We start from the raw sequence: 21704 nt of genomic DNA, 5'->3' as shown, positions 1-21704 counted from the left end.
GACCTGCTGACAAGCTAAGCATAATCATGAAAGCTACCAGCAGCATATTTACAGTGTCCACACATAGAGAATTCACTGCAGTCCAAGAAGTTCACAGGCAACTCAGCACCTAAATATAAATATATAAACTGCAATATGAACTTAGGTAAGTTCACAATAGTGTGCTGTTCGGGGGTCGGGGTGATTGGCATTACCTTCTCTTCTGCACCCCCCACTTCCTGAATGGGGTTCACCATTTTCCCCAGGGAGGGGCAGCAGCTACAGAAATTTTTCACTAAGGCTGTTTCCGCATGTAAAACTAAATATCAACCAGTAAGATAAATTACCGACTTGTGAGGTAAATACCTCATAAATGTCAATTCACAAAGAATAGAGCATGCGGTGAAATGTTTGGTATTTTACCTTCAACCTGGAGCTGTCTAACTAGCCAACAGTCATTTGGAGAGTTATAGAAGGGGGGAAACAAAGCAGAGAAAAGGTGTAAACGAATTCAGTTATTCAGGAAAATAAGGAATCTAATAATATTTTCCCCTAATTTCCCAATATTATTATGCAGTAATTAAAACAGGTTAATAAGATACTAATGGTTTTGAGCTGATACACATTTTATGTTAACTTTGTTATCGGTGGACTTCTCAGTTTAATAAAAAAAAAATGCTGTATCTGTATCACATATTTCACCAATTTTTCCTGCACTACAATTAGCCACAAAATACCAAATGAAATACTGCATGACTCCCTAATAACTCGCCCTCCCTACACCCCTAAAACCTTTACTCTAGATCCAGGGGCTGATATATGCTTCTCTGTGTATTTATGAGCGTGATGCATGCTCCCAATGTCACGTGGCAGAGCACAGTTTCGTGAATGGGAACATGTGTTCCCAAAGGCACTCAAAGTGTCTGATGAATTATTGATCACTGCTGCAGCCAGTAGCAGTGATCATTCATTGAAAGTTTGTAAGTAGATACAAACTTACACTTTCCTTTTAGCATAGAACACTGTGATTCAGCATACTAAGTAGATAGGAGACAGTGGGCTTGATTCACTAAACTGTGATAACTCAAATCACGGCTGTGCTAGTGTTTTCACGCGCAATCACAAATTTCCGCGAACTCCCACCAAAAATGCTAGTGCGGCCATGATATGAATTATCACGGTTTAGTGAATCAAGCCCCGTGTGTGATTACATCTAGTGGTTGCATTTCATATTACATTTAAAATACATCTCCTATACCTATTATATATTTTAAATGTTATAATAACCCGTACAAATGAGCAAATAAAATGTGTTTTAACTACAGTAGCATGTGTTATTTTAAAACTATAATGGCTGGAAACTGAGAAATAATGAATGTTTTGATTTTTTTTCTATTTATTCCCTTTTAAATGCATACAAAATAAAATTATTCTTAGCAAAAAGTACCACCTAAAGAAAGCCTAGATTGTCCTCTTCCCCCCCCCCCCCCCAAAAAAAACAATATATAGATCACTTAGGTGTGATAAGTAGAGATAAAGTTATTGCCAAATGAATGGAAGCAACCCTGAAATGTTAAAATTGCTGTTGTCTTTAAAGGGACACTATGGCAAAAAATTGTAAAATTTAAAATATGTGCAAACGTAGACAAATAAGAAGTGACAGGTGGCAGAGGTGAGAGGTGACAGCAGCATAGGAGAAAAGTAATTCATGGCTCGTTTTACTCTGGAAAAAAAATATGGTACTTCTTATTTGTCTGTTTGCACATATTTTAAATGTTACAATTTTTCGCCATAGTACCCCTTTAAGGGAACCCCCAGCCCTCTAGTGGTTTAAATACGAAAATAAATACAGCATGAAGTAAAAATCTTAGTGAATTATCTTTTCTTTTTTCTTTTTTTTTTCTTTTTCTTTTTTTGTTAAACTACCCACCTATTACCACATGTGTGAAAATCTTTTTGAATTCAGAGAAAAAGTATAAAACAACAAATGCATTTTTTACTGACCCTTCATTTTTTTTTTTTTTTTTTACTGAATGTGTCTTAGTGCAGTGTTTCTCAACATTTTAATGGTATGTACCGCTATTAAAACCCTGTACTCACCAAGTACCCCCTAGCATAGTAAACATTATCACAGGTACCCCTTGACAAATATATATTTAATCCTAGTACATGATACTTGGTTCCTAAACCATTTCCAGGCATTTATTATTGCTTTTAATTTGCTAAAATACACATCTGGTGTTTAAATGAGATTTATAATTTTCTTTAACTCTAAATTTGTTGTTCTTGGTTAAGTAAATCAAGCCCGAGTACCCCCTGGAACCATCAGAAGTACCCCCTGGGGTACGCGTACCACACGTTGAGAACCTAGGTCTTAGGGCTCGTTTCCACCATAACGAATCCGCATGCGGCGCCGACATGCGGATTCGCTTGGTACATTGAAGTGGCCGGGGCTGTTTCCATATGTGCGGCGTGCGGGAGCGATTTGGCGGCGGGCCAAATCTGCACGACGGGACCCACAGAATTCGCCTGCGTCGGGAATCCATGCGAATCGCCGCTAATGTATTTAATAGGAAAAACGCATGCGTTTTTTACATGCGTTTTTACCCGCGATTCGCGTGCGATTTCGCACCTTTTTCAATGTTATTTTGCCCTGGCAGAGTCATGGTTAATTTCGCATGGCACCCTGCCATGCGAAATCGCACGCGAAATCGCGGGTAAAAACGCATGCGGAAACGCATCCGCATGCGTTTTTACAAGCGTCGGGATGCCGGCGAAATCGCGTCGCAACAGTGGAAACGGGCCCTATGTGAATATGTTTCCTCAATTTTATGGGCAAAATTGTTGAGCAATGGACGGAGTCAGGAGAAGGGGAAAATTAGGATCAGCTGTGGGTTGAGTTGTGGTGTTGAACTTCATTGAGCAGTACAACACCATGCATGGCCGTAGAGCCAACTGATTCTGAACAGATTTCTGTTTGAAATCCAGGTACAGTGTAGTGCATGATTCACTTCTCTGTAATATTATTTTTGGGATTATTGATTGAGAGTACAATCAAGCTGGAATTGTGCATTGTGTGCATAATTTTAAAGGATACCAGAGCTGAAATTGAAGACCCTGCTCCTGTAGGCTTGTATGTATGGGAAATCGCTCAAGGTCTCGTGCTGCTGGGCCAAGGCATGAGCAGTACTATGCAACTTGGGTGACTCGGTTGCTATAGCGGGTCAAACAGCTGAGTGAGGAGGAGGATAGTGAAGTACATACAAGCCTATGGGGGCTGGAAGGAGTCCCAGGTAAGTAAAAGAACGGTCTTTAATTTCAGCTATGGTATTCTTTGAAGTGGTATGAAACCTGAAATAAAATGTTTGTTCTTAATCATTACCCACTGCCAAAAAAAAAAAAAACATGAATAGGAGAGATAAAAAGGCTGATTTTATGTAAATTAAAGAGAACCCAAGGTGGGATTTACTTATGCTAGTGGGGCACAGAGGCTGGTTGTGCACACTAACACCAGCCTCTGTTGCCCCGTGGTGTGCCTCCAAGACCCCCATGCTCGCCGCTATACCCCCCGCAGTGCTGGCGACACGCAGCGTGTCGCCAGCACAATGTTTACCTATGCGGTGTCAGTCAGCGCCGCTCCCCCGCCTCCTCCGTATCGGCGCTACCCGCCCGCGTCACTTCCCTCCAGTCAGTGGGAGGGAAGGGATGCGGGCGGGTAGCGCCGATACAGAGGAGGCAGGGGAGCGGCGCAAACAGACAGGCGAGAGATAAACCTTGTGCTGGCGACACGCTGCGTGTCTCCAGCACTGTGGGGGGAATAGCGGCGCGCAGGGGGGTCTTGGAGGCACACCATGGGGCAACACAGGCTGGTGTTAGTGTGCACAACCAGCCTCTGTGCCCCACTAACATAAGTAAATCCCACCTTGGGTTCTCTTTAAGGATGAACTATAGTGAAAATAATGTAATGAATAAAATTGCTTATTTTTTTTCACAATATTAATTTATAAATGATTTACTCACAGTTTGTCCATTGTAAAATCTTGTCTCCCTGATGTATCACATGGGGCAACATCTTTAGTCCTGCCAGGTGATGTCTGTGTATAAAACTCTCAGTAAACGAACATTGTGCAAAAGGAGATACTGAATGCTTGGCATCCCACAATGCAACAAGATTCATGGACAGGAACTGTCAGGGCCATGGTCCTCACATCACACTGTGGGAGGGGTTTCACCACAATATGAGTCATATAGATGTCCCTGAAGATCTGTTTGAAAAAAATGTAAAGATTTCTCATGGGAAAGGGGGTATCTGCTACTGATTGGAATTAACTTAAATCCACAGCTTAAAGGGGAACTTCAGCCTAAACAAACATACTGTCATTAAGTTACATTAGTTATGTTAATTAGAATAGATTGGTAATATAATCTCTTACTCGCCCTGTTTTTAAAAGAACAGGCAAATGTTTGTGATTCATGGGGGCTGCCATCTTTGTCATGGGGGCAGCCATCTTTTTGGTTGAAAGGAGGTGACAGAGAGCAGGATACACAGTTCCATGTAAGTGTGGAACTCCGCTCACAACCTCCAACCGCCGACAGTGCAGGAAACCGGGCTGCTCCGACCCAAAATCCAAGACTGTGAAAAGTGAGGTCCGCACAATGTCGGTAGGATCAAACCGGCTTTATTGAATCAATCACATAGAAGCTAAGAACCAACACCACACGCTGACATGTTTCGGACGTTACACGTCCTTAATCATAGCATAGGTGCAAGTGAACAAGGGTGGTCTTTAACCACTTCAGCCTTCAGTCGTTTTCACTTTATGCATCCGAGCAATTTTCACCTCCCATTCATTAGCCTATAACTTTATCACTACTTATCACAATGAACTGATCTATATCTTGTTTTTTCTGCCACCAATTAGGATTTCTTTGGGGGGTACATTTTGCTAAGAGCCACTTTACTGTAAATGCATTTTAACAGGAAGAATAAGAAAAAAAACGGAAAAAATTCATTATTTCTTAGTTTTCAGCCATTATAGTTTTAAAATAATACATGCCTCCATAATTAAAACTCATGTATTGTATTTGCCCATATGTCCCGGTTATTACACCGTTAAAATTATGTCCCTATCACAATGTATGGCGACAATATTTTATTTGGAAATAAAGGTGCATTTTTTCCGTTTTGCATCTATTACTATTTACAAGTTTAAAATAAAAACATTTTAGAAATATTTCATCTTTACATTGATATTTAAAAAGTTTAGACCCTTAGGTAAATATTTACATGTTTTTTTTTATTGTAATGTTTTTTTGTTTGTTTTTTGTTTTTTGTTTTTTTTTGTATTAAACATTTTATTTGGGTATTTTTGGGAGGGTGGGATGTAAGCCATAGTTTTATAATGTAAATGTGTCTTGAGTTTTATTTTTTTCACTTGTAGTTGTAGTTTTAGTTTTTGGCCACAAGATGGCGGCCATGAGTTTGTTTACATGACGTCACTCTAAGCGTAACATACGCTTAGAGCGACGTATGGGGGACGTTACAGCCAGAAAAAGCACAGCTTCCGAGAGAAGCTGTCGCTTTTTCAGCGGGGGAGAGCAATCAGTGATCGGGCACCATAGCCCGATTCACTGATTGCAAGGCTAACGAACCGCGGCCGGGAGCGCGCGGACGCGCACATGGCCTCCTGGGCATAGCTACTACGTCCAGGAGGCCAAAATAGTTAAGTAAAGTGGCACCACACCCGGTATCACATGCTCGAGACTCCACCCTCACAAAGAAGTGTATCATAAAAAGTTTGGGGAATGCCCCAATCACAATAATTAGAATAAAAACATATACAATGTATAAATACATATGATTAAATACGTTGTAAGAAAACCACAGCAATAAATATGGCATGGAATAACACAGTACTGTATGTATTAAATAAGACAAACCAGAATAGAAAATAAGGCAAAACAGAGATGGTACCACTGTCAGGTAATTGAGTGTAGGTCCCATCTAGCATTCAGGCCTCTTGGTGAGCGCGTCCCTAACTGGAAAATCCAATATGCTTCTCGAGTGAGGAGACGTTTGTAGACGTCACCTCCTCTCAGGGGTCTACTGACACGCTCTATGCCCTGAAATGAAAAAGAGGACATATCTCCAAAGTGGACCGATCTGAAATGCTTGGCCACATTGGATATCTCCAAAGTGAGCCAGCCAGCCCCCCTATAGTGTTCACCTATCCGTTGTCTGAGGTGTCGAGTAGTACACCCCACATATTGTAATTGGCATAAAGAACATGAAATAAGGTAGACAACGGACTTTGTATGACAGTTTATGTATTGTTTGATGGGAAAAGTTTTCCCAGTGGAAAAAGAAATGGCAGAACAAGTGGAATTGTGGACACCACAATAGTTACAAGTAGAGAAATTGCATCTATAGGAGCCAAGGGTAGTTGGCCAACACGGTCGCTGAGTACTATAGGAAAACAAACTGGGGGATAAGATGCTCCCCAATGTAGGGGCCTTTCTGCTAGTGAAACTGACCCCCTGTTTGAGAATCACATTAAGAGTATCGTCAGCCTGCAATACTGGCAGGCATCTTTTGACAATCTGTGTAACCTGTCTGTACTCCTGACTGTATGTGGTTACAAATACTGTGTCCTTAGTGGATCGTGAACGTGTCCCACAAGAACTGGGATGTAAAAGTTCATCCCTAGTTCTCATGAGGGCCTGTCTTCTCCCCCTCTGTATCATCCAATTAGAGTACCCACGTTCCGCAAGACGGGAGCCTACAGTGTTCAACTCCACCCCAAGAACTGAAACGTCAGAGCAATTCCTGCGAATCCGAATGGACTCACCCACCGGAACCGCCCGGATAGTATGAAACGGATGGCAACTATTTGCTCTCAGGGTGGAGTTGCCACCGCAGGGTTTGCGGTATCTACTGGAGACCACAGAGGCCAGAACGGAGTCACCTCTAAGGGTAAGGTCGAGGTAATTGACCTCTATAGACGACCATTGAAAGGTGAAAACAAGATTCAGAGTGTTAATGTTTAGGAAGTCAACAAACTTCACGGCCTCGTCGTGCGTGCCATCCCAAACGACCAGCAGGTCATCTATGTACCTGCCGTACCACACAATATGACTCGAAAAAATGTTGGAATCACTGAACAAGTGGAGCTCCTCCCACCAACCCATGTATAGGTTGGCAAGTGAGGGAGAAAACTTTGCACCCATCGATGCTCCACAGTGCTGTAAATAAAAATCAGAGTCAAAAAGAAAATAATTGTGAGTAAGCAGGTAGTGGACGGCACGCCCGACGAAGAACTGAAGGTCATCCGAGAAAGCAGAATACCTGTCCATATGAAAATCTAAAGCATCTAGTGCTAAAGAATGAGGGATGCATGAATATAAAGATTTTACATCAATAGCGATCCAACTGTAATTTTTCCGCCATTGAAAATGCTGTAGACTACTGAGAACATGCTTGGTGTCTCGTATATAAGTGAAATTAAATGACTATCTGCTGGACCCATATTCAATGTAAAGCTGGAGGCATGTGCAGAAATATTAGATGGCACTGGGTCATCAGAATGAGGAGCAGTCAATACCAAGTGATTATTGTACAATATATAATCCCCAGCGACCGATCCCAAACTGGGAACAGATGTCAAGTTAGTAGAATCCGTGACTGGAGCCAGTGAAATAACCTGTATATCTGAGGTGGCAGTCCCATGATGTGAAACAGATGCGGCCTGAGAATCCTGCAGGTTACTAAGAAGGCCCCGCCCCAGCTGTACACAATGCGGGCGGACCTCCATAGAGAGATCGTGCTTGTCCATAGTTGAAGGTGACGCAGGCATACTGGCCAGGGGAAGGAACCTGCCTGAGATGCGGCGGGGAGCGAGCGGAACGCTCTCTCCCTGAAGCGCAGGCTCGAGCGGTAGCCTGCGGGAAGCCGAGGATTTAGGCCGCGCCCCCAGGTCTAGCGTCATCGAAGGAGCGCCAAGGTCCAGGGGAGTCTGGTCGGCAGCCGGCCCCTCCGCAACTGGAGACCAGCGTACTCTTCCTGCAAGAAGATCCCCATCCGGCAGAAGGACTGCGGACAAACTCATGGCGGAACCATGACCAACCTCATCCGCACGGAGAGACGCTGGAGACAAACATTGAGCAGGTGGATACTGCGAGCTTGTAGTAACTGCTGATGATAGCAGTGTGTCTGGAGATGATGTTGTTATTGCTGTTGCGGCCACCGCTTGTGCTGCTACCAACTTGCGGACCATGTCTAGATTCCGTTGTACAGTGTGAATGCAAGACACTGGTTTCTTAACTGTTGTGGAGGATGGCAATATCTTATCAGGTACACTGTCCTTAACTGTGTTGGATGCCATAGTATTGCTGCGTAAAATCCTTTGTTCAGGTTGAGCCATACCTGATGGTGATGGTACCTATATGTGTAACATATATGCCATGGAGGGAGCAGAGAAAGAAAAGCAGAAGACCTTGTAAGTGTGGAACTCCGCTCACAACCTCCAACCGCCGACAGTGCAGGAAACCGGGCTGCTCCGACCCAAAATCCAAGACTGTGAAAAGTGAGGTCCGCACAATGTCGGTAGGATCAAACCGGCTTTATTGAATCAATCACATAGAAGCTAAAAACCAACACCACACGCTGACATGTTTTGGACGTTACACATCCTTAATCATAGCATAGGGGCAAGTTCCAACTGTCCTGTGTCCTGATAACCCCTCCCAGCTGCACACGCTAGGCTTCAAATGTCAAATTCAAAATGTAAGAAAAAAAAATTGCACTAAAACAGCAGAACGAGAGCAACAACATCAGAAATCCCATCATGCTTTGCACAGCATCAGGGGAAAAATGCCCGGGCAGTTTTCTTCTGTGCATCTAAAAATGAGGCTTAAGAGAAACAAAGTTCTGATGCTGTGAAACTGTTAAAGAAAACCTGAACTGAAAATTAAAAGTCAATATAAGCATACACAAGTCATTCTTACCTCCCATGTAGTCTACTCCTCAGTCTCTTTCTCCTCTCCTGCGCCCTGTTTGTTCACTGTGATCAAGGGAATTTTCCGTCCTCCATTTTGAAAATGGCCATTACCCATAACAGCTTTCTGGTCAGCACACAGTTAAACTGTAACATCGCCCACTTGAGCCATAGAGAAACATGGACATTATCTGGTACATTAGTTTTCCTCTCAGCTATAACTGACAGCAACTGATATTTTACTGACAGCAACTGATATATTTCAGATCTGACAAAATATTGTCCGAACTGGAAGGGATTATTGTCAGAAGAAAATGGTGAGCTTCTGAACGGAACTGATGGCAACGTAACTATGTAATGTTCATTTGAAGTTACCTCATGTGTTTATTTTAAATATTTTTACTCAGTACAGGTTCTCTGTAAAGAAACACCAGGCCTTTTCAGTGGTGCTGAGTCGATTTTTAGTCTGGAGGCTCACATTAAGTTCCTCTTTAAATGCATATTTACACTTAACTGCAGCTAATTGATGAGATTGCTGGTTACAGGAAAAATTATAAGATTTTCTTATACCATAGATAAAAATAGGGTTCATCCCACTTTAAAGGAGACATGAGTATTTCCTTCAGACCTTCCTTCAAATGATGACATTTACACCTCCCCCCCCCCCCCCCCAAACCTGTAAGTATTAATTTTAGCATTGATGCATGCTATGGCATAGTATTCCTTAGAAGTAAAGGTTATGATTTGCTTCCAGTTTTTTTTTTTTCTGTGTAAGTAATCTGCATGTTCTCAAGTGAAAACAGCACTGTAATTGTTAGCACAAAAAAAAGTTGTTGGATTTTAATGTATACTAAATTTAGCAGAGCATTGCACGTTACATATTGTAGTTTTAAAATAAAATGTATATGTTTCCACTGGATTCCTCTGTGTTCTCCCAAGTTTTTCCCCACATCCCAAAAACATACAGATAGGTTAATTGGTCCCGCCAAAAAACTGACCTCAGACTACAATAGGAACATAAGATGACTGACTATAATAGGGATTAGATTATGAGCTCCTCTGAGGAACAGATGGTAGCATGACTAAATACCGTATACTCTGTAAGTGCCTATTTCAACCAGTAACAAATTGGGTCTGTTTTCCACATGCAATTTTTATGTCAAATCTCAGTCTATTGAAATCAATAGGTTGCATCCCAAATTGCAATCGGACCCAGAAAATAGCACCTGCTGCAGTTTTCCATTGGCCTCATCCAAATGCCATTCACAGCTATAGAAATTCGGCTGCAGCTTCTCTATCTCTAGCTCAGGTATACAAACATAATGATATTTAGTCATCCACCTCGAGAGCTTTTTTTCAGGAATAATGAATGAGTTAATAAAATTGCATACTGTATATACTCGCATATAAGCCTAATTTTTCAGTACAAAAAATGTGCTGAAAAGTTACCCCCTCGGCTTATGTGAGTGAGTGGAGCAGAATGGATGGTGAAGCAGGTTGTGTTACTGGTAGAGAAGCGTAAGGATCTTGCACTAGTGAACCTGCTCTTGCCAGCTAGTTTCCTGCTGTGTCCGTGCCCCACATCCCCTGCAACATGTTGTGCAGAGTGCGCTGCTTAAGACTACCGGTGTCCCCTGGCTTGTGGAGATGAGCGTGCAAGCAACGTGTCAGCAGTACAATGATTGAGTGTTCTTCCTGTGCGGCAATCACTGTCTTATATCTATGACACCATCTAGTGACATCTTGAGACACAGCTGTATCATCCTTGTGACACATCTGGCTATGGGGACAAGGAATGACTTGTACTGGGAACACATCTGGCTACTGTGGAGGGGGCTTATATGCGAGTCAATCACTTTTTCTTGGTTACTGAGGGAAAAGTGGGTACCTCGGCTTATACGCGGGTCGGCTTATATGCAAGTATATACAGTATTTTATGCTGATTTCATGTATGCAAACATATGCAGCTTGTAAATGGTCCAATCAAGTGCAGCGCCTATATATCATTATACAGGTCAGCTGAAATCTGGTTTCATTACTATCATTTTTCTTTCAGTTTTTATTCTGTACACAATAGGAATCAGTACAAGAGGCCAGTTTTAAATTTTACATTCAGGAAGGTATGGTGCTTTATGTGCCTAGCATAAAACAATGTAAATATTATGTATCAAATGCTTACCATTTTTAATTCCTTTACCCACTAAGCTTCCTATGTCTTCCTCTAGATCTTTGAGGTAACGGAGGAGTCTGGAGGCATCACTCTCACCATCTTACATACAGGTCATTTTCTCATCTCCCAAGGACACACACTACTGGTAAGAATCAGCAGTACGAGGATGGCTGTGTGTATCTGTCTGTCTTTGCTTCCCAGCAGAAGCATCCCTCATTGTGACATCTGCCAAGGTGACTTTCAAATGACCTGACATGTTTTCGCTTCGCTCGGAAATAGTTTTGATACGATGCTATGCTATGAAAACTCATTAATGCAGGCTATACATATTTGTACTCTGATTAAAATAATATTGCTACTGTGAAAAGATATGTTGTGATGCAATACTTCGTTTTAATAGAGGGATTTTTTTACTTATTTATAATCACAGCTGGTAGAATATCCAGTGAATTACAGTGGCTATTCAGAGATGGTTGTTTATCATCAGAATTAATTACAGCATCTTAAAGTGGATGAGAGTATCCCTTGTTCTAACAGGGATTTAATGTATTGTGGAAAACCCAATCCCATAAATTATTGCTGACACTTCGTGGTTACAGATGTGTGGTTTAATGAGCAGCACACGCTAGGAAATCACTTTAAATTAAACTACTGAATTTGTTCACACCTCCCTTTTCAAAATTTGAGTTCCTACAGGAAATTATAAGTAGATATACTGATTTTTATGACGTGACTTGGTTAGGGTTGTATTTTTAGACTGTTTTGCAGACATGTAGATGCTTTTGCTGCTCTGTTTGAAACATTATGGGGTTGATTCACTATAACAAATAGCGTGCCTTATCAGAGTTGACATACCTTATCAGAGTTAACGTGCCTTATCAGAGTAGCATAGTGAGCGCTACAAACGTATGCCTGCTAATTGGCAATGACGTGAGCTCCACTCATCCTGCCCTGAGCCCCTGCGGGTCCAATCATTATAACCTCTTGCTGACCGCGTCATGCCGATGGGCATGGATGTGGTGGCAGCCCCAGGACTACCTAACGCCGATTTGTGTAAGGTCCTGTGGGCCTGTTTTGCAGGAGATCACGCGCGTTGATGTGTGCGCATCGCTGCTTGGATGCCTTCAGTCTCCCAGCGGCGATTGCCACTAGGAGACTGTTAGACGGCGAAACTGCCGTCTATTAACATAGTAAAGCGCTGGGATCTAAGGCAGCGCCCCCTGGGACACAGGAGAGTGATCGGCTCTCATTGGCTGAAGCCTATGACAGCCGATCACCGTGATTGGCTGGCTGGGGGGAGGGAGGTATTTAAAAAAAATAAATAGTAAAATGTATAAAAAAACAAACAAACATAAATATTTATAAAAAAATAAAATAAACACTGAGGGAGAGAGCGATCAGACTCCACCAACAGAAAGCTCTGTTGGTGGGGAGAAGAAATCACTTGTGGGCTGAGTTGTGCGAGGCCTTAAAGCTGCAATGGCCAATTTAGCAAAAAATGGGCTTCCATCTTCTCTGTCTCTGAGTGGCAGAACCGCAGGTTGAACACGTGCCTGGCCGCCGCAGTGCATGCCAGGAGATGTAGTCCATTAATATGAAGATGTAATGACATCAATAAACTACATCTCTCAGCATGCAGTGTGCATCACTGCAGGTACTTTGAGCTGTGGCACAGAGAAAATGCCTTGCTTGCTGCCCCCCCCCCCCCCCCCCCATGTATCAAATGTCATATATTCAGTGAGATACTGTATATAAAAATAACATGTTTGTGGATCAAGAAATATATTGTTTTAATAATGACAAAAGTGACATTAAGAACAAACAGAAACACAATGAATAGCTCTTATTGCACATGCTGCCCATCACTGCACCAATCACTCGCTAATACTCCTTCTTTTCACATCTGTATACATATCAACAGTCAACTTCAACTGCAGTGGTCCCCTCGGATGTCAAAAGACACAATTCTCTCTCAGATGACAGTTAGCTATATAGCAAAGATATTGCCCTGAATTCCAAGAATCACTACTAAGAGAATCTGGATATAGTAAATACAGGGAGTGCAGAATTATTAGGCAAGTGGTATTTTTGAGGAATAATTTTATTATTGAACAACAACCATGTTCTCAATGAACCCAAAAAACTCATTAATATCAAAGCTGAATATTTTTGAAAGTAGTTTTTAGTTTGTTTTTAGTTTTAGCTATTTTAGGGGGATATCTATGTGTGCAGGTGACTATTACTGTGCATAATTATTAGGCAACTTAACAAAAAACAAATATATACCCATTTCAATTATTTATTTTTACCAGTGAAACCAATATAACATCTCAACATTCACAAATATACATTTCTGACATTCAAAAACAAAACAAAAACAAATCAGTGACCAATATAGCCACCTTTCTTTGCAAGGACACTCAAAAGCTTGCCATCCATGGATTCTGTCAGTGTTTTGATCTGTTCACCATCAACATTGCGTGCAGCAGCAACCACAGCCTCCCAGACACTGTTCAGAGAGGTGTACTGTTTTCCCTCTTTGTAAATCTCACATTTTATGATGGACCACAGGTTCTCAATGGGGTTCAGATCAGGTGAACAAGGAGGCCATGTCATTAGTTTTTCTTCTTTTATACCCTTTCTTGCCAGCCACGCTGTGGAGTACTTGGACGCGTGTGATGGAGCATTGTCCTGCATGAAAATCATGTTTTTCTTGAAGGATGCAGACTTCTTCCTATACCACTGCTTGAAGAAGGTGTCTTCCAGAAACTGGCAGTAGGACTGGGAGTTGAACTTGACTCCATCCTCAACCCGAAAAGGCCCCACAAGCTCAACTTTGATGATACCAGCCCAAACCAGTACTCCACCTCCACCTTGCTGGCGTCTGAGTCGGACTGGAGCTCTCTGCCCTTTACCAATCCAGCCACGGGCCCATCCATCTGGCCCATCAAGACTCACTCTCATTTCATCAGTCCATAAAACCTTAGAAAAATCAGTCTTGAGATATTTCTTGGCCCAGTCTTGACGTTTCTGCTTGTGTGTCTTGTTCAGTGGTGGTCGTCTTTCAGCCTTTCTTACCTTGGCCATGTCTCTGAGTATTGCACACCTTGTGCTTTTGGACACTCCAGTGATGTTGCAGCTCTGAAATATGGCCAAACTGGGGGCAAGTGGCATCTTGGCAGCTGCACGCTTGACTTTTCTCAGTTCATGGGCAGTTATTTTGCGCCTTGGTTTTTCCACACGCTTCTTGCGACCCTGTTGACTATTTTGAATGAAACGCTTGATTGTTCGATGATCACGCTTCAGAAGCTTTGCAATTTTAAGAGTGCTGCATCCCTTTGCAAGATATCTCACTATTTTTGACTTTTCTGAGCCTGTCAAGTCCTTCTTTTGACCCATTTTGCCAAAGGAAAGGAAGTTGCCTAATAATTATGCACACCTGATATAGGGTGTCGATGTCATGAGACCACACCCCTTCTCATTACAGAGATGCACCTCACCTAATATGCTTAATTGGTAGTAGGCTTTCCAGCCTATACAGCTTGGAGTAAGACAACATGCATAAAGAGGAGGATGTGGTCAAAATACTCATTTGCCTAATAATTCTGCACTCCCTGTAAAGCTCAATAGGTTTGCGTGGTCAAGCACTGTAGTATTAGCATAGCAGCATACATGCACTCATGTAAAAGGCATGCTGTGTATCTGTCACTTGGGGATACAGGATGCTAGTGGCACTCACTATTAGCCATAACCAAGTATAGGTTACTTAATCTCCTTCATGCTGTAAACCAGTACATCAAGTAACCTGAGAAAATGTGCAACATTTTTTGGATGGATCACACCGACTTTGGTTATTTAGAGAGACTATCTCTATAGGCCTCAGACAGGGTTTGTGGGCGATTTAAATTATCGCCCTCTACATTATGCAGTGCGCACTGTAAGGACATTGTTTGGTTTACCCTATTTAAGGGTTTTTTATATTATGTGTTTTTAATTATGTGAAATTAAAAGTTATATTTTAACTTGCAGAAGCCCATGCTGTGGTTATAATAATATAGATAACTTGAATGTCATCCCAATAGTGTTAGTGAATAAATTCTGAAGGGAGCCTGTTGGATTTTAAAACTCCTTATCCAATATAAAGTAAGATATTCCGGGTGTGCCTACATGGATACAAAATTGGACTTTGTATGCTATGACGATGTCCTGTAACTCAGGGTTTCCTGAGATCATACCCAGCCCCCAAGGAACTGCCATTGATGACTCAGCCGAGGACCACCCTAGCTCACACAAACCGGTTTGTCTGGTTTTGCCTAAGGGCAGTGCTAGCTCAGGGCCATTTCTTGCCCCGTTCAGCTGGTTCTGCTGAACGGGGCGGCGATGAGAGTGACAGATTGGGGGCACCAGGCAGAAGGACGTGACGTCAGGTCACTGCTAGGAGCCGGTGACGTGCGCACGCGGTGCAGCGAGAGGCAGGAGAGGAGCTGTGCACCAGCGCGATCACCGGCTTCCTAGAGCCTTCTGGGCGCGCCTGCGTGTTGACATCATGTGACAGGAGCGGCGACGTTTCCTACTGTGCAGCAGCCGCAGTGTGTGGCGGAGCCCAGCCCCAGAAGGTGGAGTCTTTTTGGCCAGTCGGACTCGGGCTCCTCGCTGCCACTGCTGCTAGTGTGTGCCTTACTGCCTTGCCTTGGCTCTTGCTGCCGCTGCCCGCTAGCACCTCCGTGGTCCCCCGCCCGGACCCCCACCGATCCTAGCTTCCAGTAAGTTCCACCTGCCATGTGGTAAGTAGGCAGTAAGGCAGGCAGTCTATGTACTGCACTGCCTCTCTCTTTCTGACGTGGCTGCTGGGGGAGGGAGGGGGCGCTCTTTTTGCACTGTGCTGGTGGTCAGGGCCCACCATGGTGATGGTCTGACAGTGTGACTCCCTGGCTGGGGGTAGGGGGGCGCTCTTTTTGCCCTGGGCTGGTGGTCAGAGCCCACCATGGTGATGGTCTGACAGTGTGACTCCCTGGCTGGGGGTAGGGGGGGCGCTCTTTTTGCCCTGGGCTGGTGGTCAGTCTGACCACCAACCAGCCAGCCCAGGGCAAAAAGAGTACCCCCCCATCCCCAGCCAGGAAGTCACAGTCAGACCATGGTGGGCTCTGACCACCAGCCCAGAGTCTGACCACCAACCAGCCAGCCCTGGGCAAAAAGAGTACCCCCCCATCCCCAGCCAGGGAGTCACAGTCAGACCATGGTGGGCTCTGACCACCAGCCCTGGACGAAAAGAGCAGCCCCCTGCCACCCACAGCCAGGGAGTCAAAGTCAGACCATGGTATTTTTTGACTCTCGAACTGGGTGAAATTTAGCCTAGAAACTGCCCTGTGCTAGCTACAGATTAAACTAGCTGCTTACAAGCCACGGAGGCAGTGTCTATATACCTGTTTTATCCAGATAAAAGACAGTTTTTGGGAGCTCTCTCTCTCTCTCTCTCTCTCTCTCTCTCTCTCTCTCTCTCTCTCTCTCTCTCTCTCTCTCTCTCTCTCTCTCTATGCTTCTCTCTCTCTATGCTTCTCTCTCTCTATGCTTCTCTCTCTCTCTATGTCTCTCTCTCTCTATCTCTATCTCTATCTCTATCTATCTATCTATCTATCTCTCTCTCTCTCTCTCTCTCTATCTCTCTCTCTCTCTCTCTCTCTCTCTCTCTCTCTCTCTCTCTCTCTCTCTCTCTTGCAATGCTGAGTGATGGACAGAAAGGAGTGGGTAGCTTGCAATGCGGACATATGTAGCAGAAATTCTGGGCTCAGCCGTTGAAAGAAGTATGACTGTGTTGGTAAGGTATAGAGCAATTATGTAAGTCACATATTGTGTGTGCTATAACTTGTATATATGTATATTTGTAAATAAACCCCTTTTGCCCTTTGAAACAAGATCAAGTGCCCGGTCATCAATATAGAGATAAGTAACATAAGCTAGAATATATTTAACAGGGCCCCTCACACATGAAAAAAACATGTCTCGCATGTATAGCACTATCAGACAGTATCCAGATCACATACCCGTAAAACCTCCTACGTTGCATGCAGGTCATAGTACTAAAATAAGATACAGTTGTATCTTTGTGCTTGTTATTGCTACCACCCCAGGACAGCTTTCAGCCACACCATGTCATATGAAGCTCCGCCCATTGACATGTTCCACACCTCATATTGGCCGTTTCTTGAATCCATACTTGGGGTAGAGGCCTATCAACACTTGTGGGGCACTATGGTGAAGACTGACTGGTCATTTAGTATCTGTGCCCTGGGAGAGGACGCACCAACCACCGCTGGCAAGCATGAAGCATTAGAGCATGAACAGTAACGGATACAAATCAAGGACTGCTGCATAGTTTTGATTGATATTATAGCATACAGTGTTAATAAGCAGGTGCTGTAATTTCAGAATTGACACAATGAGAACTGCTAAGTAACATTATTAACCAAGCCAGATCGTCTTATATGTAGTATGTATGTGAAGTAGCCTAGACAGTTGCAGAAAGCAGCATGGGAACCTAAATCAGAACAAGCAAATCTGGATAAACTAGAAGATTAGAATATACATATTGTAATAAAGAAAGCTTAAAAATTCATTTTGTTTTTAAATCCCCTCTTTTCATCAGAGATAAAGTTCAATTAATTTAGCACACATCTTCCAAGGCATTGGCTGTGCTTGGACTTACTGCAGCTGGTTTATACAGTTATGGGAAGTAGCTTGTGAACCCTAATCAGTTGTATAGATTTCTGCTTGATTGGCTCATAAAATCACTCTTTATATAAGCTATAAAAAATAAAGGTACTGTTATTTAAAGGACAACTTCAAAACTTTTCTTCACAGAAAGTTTTTAAAGTAACCCCTGACCAATAATACAAACTGTACCAAGCAACCTCCCCATCCAAATTAGATTGAACAGTAGCCTGCATCGGGCCAGCTTTAAGTCCTCTGCACATTACCCACATTGCACTCTGCTCTGCAGCAACTGCCCATTGTGCCTGTCGGGGGTTCCTCTACATTCACATACCAATGGTTTACACCAATAATAGTGCATAATATTGCAAAATTACAAAATCAAAACAGAAATTATGAATAACTTGGTGGAAAATAAATCTAACATAGACACACAGCAGCCCTTAGTCATAGGCTATGACTAAGGGCTGTGTGCCTGAAACTTGTTAGCCTTTTTTTCTGCTGAGTTGATAATAATGATGTCTTTTTCATTTGCAATGTGCTGCTGCTAAGTGTTGAACTGTTTTTTTGATGCATACAGCCTGCACCATCGCTTCCCATTTCCCTGCAGTCTGAGAGGTCTAAGCGCCTTATCCTTGTGTTTTAATGACATTGCATCACCAGCTGATAAAAAAAAAGACTTGAGGAGGATTGGCAGTAGTCTCACTCAGGATGTTGCACACCAAAGATGTATCTGAAATAGGGCAGTTAATCAGTCTTGGGTGCATAAATCACAACATTACTTATGTCCTCATGGCCATTCCTACCACTTACTACTGTTCCAAAAGACTTTGGCTGCCTCACCTAACATGAAGCTGCATATACCTCCAAATTGCCTTACCCTATAATCACAAAGACTGTTGTATGCTTTCCACTTTCATGACTGGAATGCTGCACACATACAATCGCTTTTCAACACAAAACGGTTGAATATCCATCACAATTCATGTGGCTCTGTAAAATGTATAAGATTGTGGCTCTGTAAAATGTATCAGCTATAGGCTTGCCATGCACCAGCCGTTCTGGATGTAAGCCTGACTTCAGGGGCATAAAGAGATCATTTGCATATTCAGTAGGGATGCATTGTGGGACACCACAGTTGCTCACTTAAAGCTGAATTATTGCAAATGCCTTCTGTTTAATGAAGGCAATTTACACTGAGCGTTGCTTGTTAGGAGGAGAGATTTTTGGTCTCTTTTAGTCCCCTATACTTTCCTAGTGGTCCTAGGTCAGCCCCAGCTGCCTGGGTATTATGTCATCACAATGGTATGACCATTTGTAGTTTAACTCAAATTCATTTCTAAATTTCCAGCCAGGACAGTTATCCAAGCCACTAGCCAGCCAATCACCACTGCAACCTAAGGGGACTCTCGGACTTCTCCTCTATTCTTTCCTTCCTCTCTTCTCTTACCCTCTCCCTCTCTTTCTCTCCTCTTTGCACTATCCTTTCCCAAGGACATAGGCCTCAATACACTAATCTTATCTCCTGTCTTTAAAGGGAACCTAAACTGAGAAGGATATGGATTTGTCCTTTTAAAATAATACCGGTTCTCCTGCTGATCCTGTGTCTCTAATACTTTAAGCCACAGCCCCTCAACAAGCATGCAGATCAGGTGCTCTGACTGAAGTCAGACTGGATTAGCTGCATGCTTGTTTCAGGTGTGTGATTCAGCCACTACTGCCCCAAAGAGATCAACAGGACTGCCAGGCAACTGGTATTGTTTATAATGAAACATCCATATCCCTATCAGTTAAGGTTCACTTTAATAACGCTTCTAGAGTTATCACCATGGTGATAATGCATGTAGTAAACATAACTCTTCTGTCTTTAAATTAAGGATAGATCTCTAAAGTTAACATTTCAATCCTTAAAATACCTACAGAATTCTAAAGTTAAAGACAGGCTGTTAATTAACTGCATGTGAAAATAACTAAAGAGGAGGTAACTTAATGACTGACGTGATAAGATAACTCTCTCTCACTGTGAAAACTAAGATCCATGTGTGGTGGTAAGTTTTCTCTTGCCTTATTATCTCCAGCATGATCTTAGTGAATTGAGGCCATAGTGTGGGACACCTGAATCGCTGCAGAGCAGTTGAACGCTGCAGGGGAATGTGGCAGCTCCGCTCAGCATAGCATTCAGATGCCCCATCTGGTTCTTCTCCACTATGCCTTGTGTATGTGCCTACTTTATGTATGTTAGTTACTGTACCATCACTGACCCTGTATGTGCCAAAAGTAATTTCAGGTACGACCCCTGCTGTACTTTGGCGAAATAAATATTTCTGATTCTGGTAATAAACAGTCACCCCCAAAAAAACAACAATTTTCCTTTGGGAGTTTTCGTGCCTTTACCTTCTGCTTACCCTGATGTAAGTCTGGGTGCTTCTACAAATAAACATATTTTCATTTTAATCCGGAGTTAATCTTTAACCTTTCCAATGATGCCTATCACTATCATCCCCACCTTTCATTAACCCTAACTTACTTCATTAACCCTAATCATACTAGATAATCCTAGCCCGACCTTAACACAAGCCCAGAGCCTGAGACAATCCTACCATAACCTTCCTGATTCTAAAAAATATCAATACTTGCATGTTGGCATTAGAACTGCTGATATTAGAAGTACTGCAGTACTGGATGCCAAAGTGAATGGGTACCCAAATCCTCAGAGCTGAGCATGTGGTGGTGGAGCCTGGGCACCAAAAGGAGATGCAGAGACAATGAGCAGTGCATGGGACGCTTTTCTGCACTCATGTTACACACAGGGTTGGCCTTATGCTGGGACATGGGGTACACAAGGGAAAGGGGGGTGCTGCAGTGTCACAGAGACATCATCTCCATTCCTGACTTCAGTGGGCACAAACAGGCCCGGATTTACCTAAGAGGAGCCTATAGGCAAAGATTTCCTGGCACCTCAGACTTCACCCTCTATGAACCTACAAACCCCCACCCAACTGCACCACAAATGTGCTGGCTGGCCCAGCTGTCACTTCTCTCTTACTTCCCTTGCCGGTCATAGGTAGCTACAGGTGTCCCTTAGTATTAGGTAGCCAAAAATGCCCTGAATAATAAGTAGCTAGAGGTGTCCCCAAGTATTAGGTAGCCAGAGTAACCTCAGTATTAAAGGGAACCTAAACTGAGAAGGATATGGATTTTTCCTTTTAAAATAATACCAGTTGCCTGTATCGCCTGCTGATCCTGTGTCTCTAATACTTTTAGCCACAACCCCTGAACAAGCATGCAGATCAGGTGCTCTGACTGAAGTCAGACTGGATTAGCTGCATGCTTGTTTCAGGGTGTGATTCAGCCACTATTGCAGTCACAGAGATCAGCTGGACTGCCAGGTAACTGGTATTGTTTAACAGGAAACATACATATCACTCTCAGTTAAGGTTCCCTTTAAGTAGCTAGAGGTGCCCCTGATGGAGAAGAGATCTCTGCTGAGAGCAGGGTGAGTAACCTCTCATATACACTCTCATCAGAACTTTGCATAGGGAAGTAGGGAGAGCGGCACTCGGGGAGGGAAGTGAGCCACCTTTGCATCATCAGGCCCCTGTAGGCACGTGCCTACAGTGCCTTATGGTAAATCCGGCCCTGGGCACAAATCTGCAAATTCATCAGATAGAACATAAGCTCTCTACCATTTTATGTGCAGCACAACTAAAGCTCTTACATGAATGTTTGCTTTTTTCATGCATACTGGAAATTGATTTAGAGCACATTCCTTTTGTTATGTAGTGCACACAGTACGGTTAAACAGCCACTCTTGATTCTGTGCAGCTACCACCTCCCCCCCCCCCCCCCAATCA

General features: G+C 43.1%; 1 protein-coding gene across 1 annotated transcript in view; it reads left to right on the top strand.

Annotated features, from left to right (window-relative positions):
• The window catches only part of REC114 (REC114 meiotic recombination protein), a 165918-nt gene that overhangs the window by 32551 nt on the left and 111663 nt on the right, over positions 1 to 21704 (top strand). The window contains exon 3 of the mRNA XM_068275744.1: positions 11198 to 11287. Within this exon, the coding sequence (XP_068131845.1) occupies positions 11198 to 11287 (90 nt within the window). The remainder of the gene's footprint in view (positions 1 to 11197; positions 11288 to 21704) is intronic.

Source organism: Hyperolius riggenbachi, chromosome 3 (genome assembly GCF_040937935.1).
Source record: "Hyperolius riggenbachi isolate aHypRig1 chromosome 3, aHypRig1.pri, whole genome shotgun sequence".
NCBI lineage: Eukaryota > Metazoa > Chordata > Amphibia > Anura > Hyperoliidae > Hyperolius > Hyperolius riggenbachi.
The sequence above is the reverse complement of the archived record's forward strand: the minus strand, read 5'-3'. Positions and strand labels throughout refer to the sequence as shown.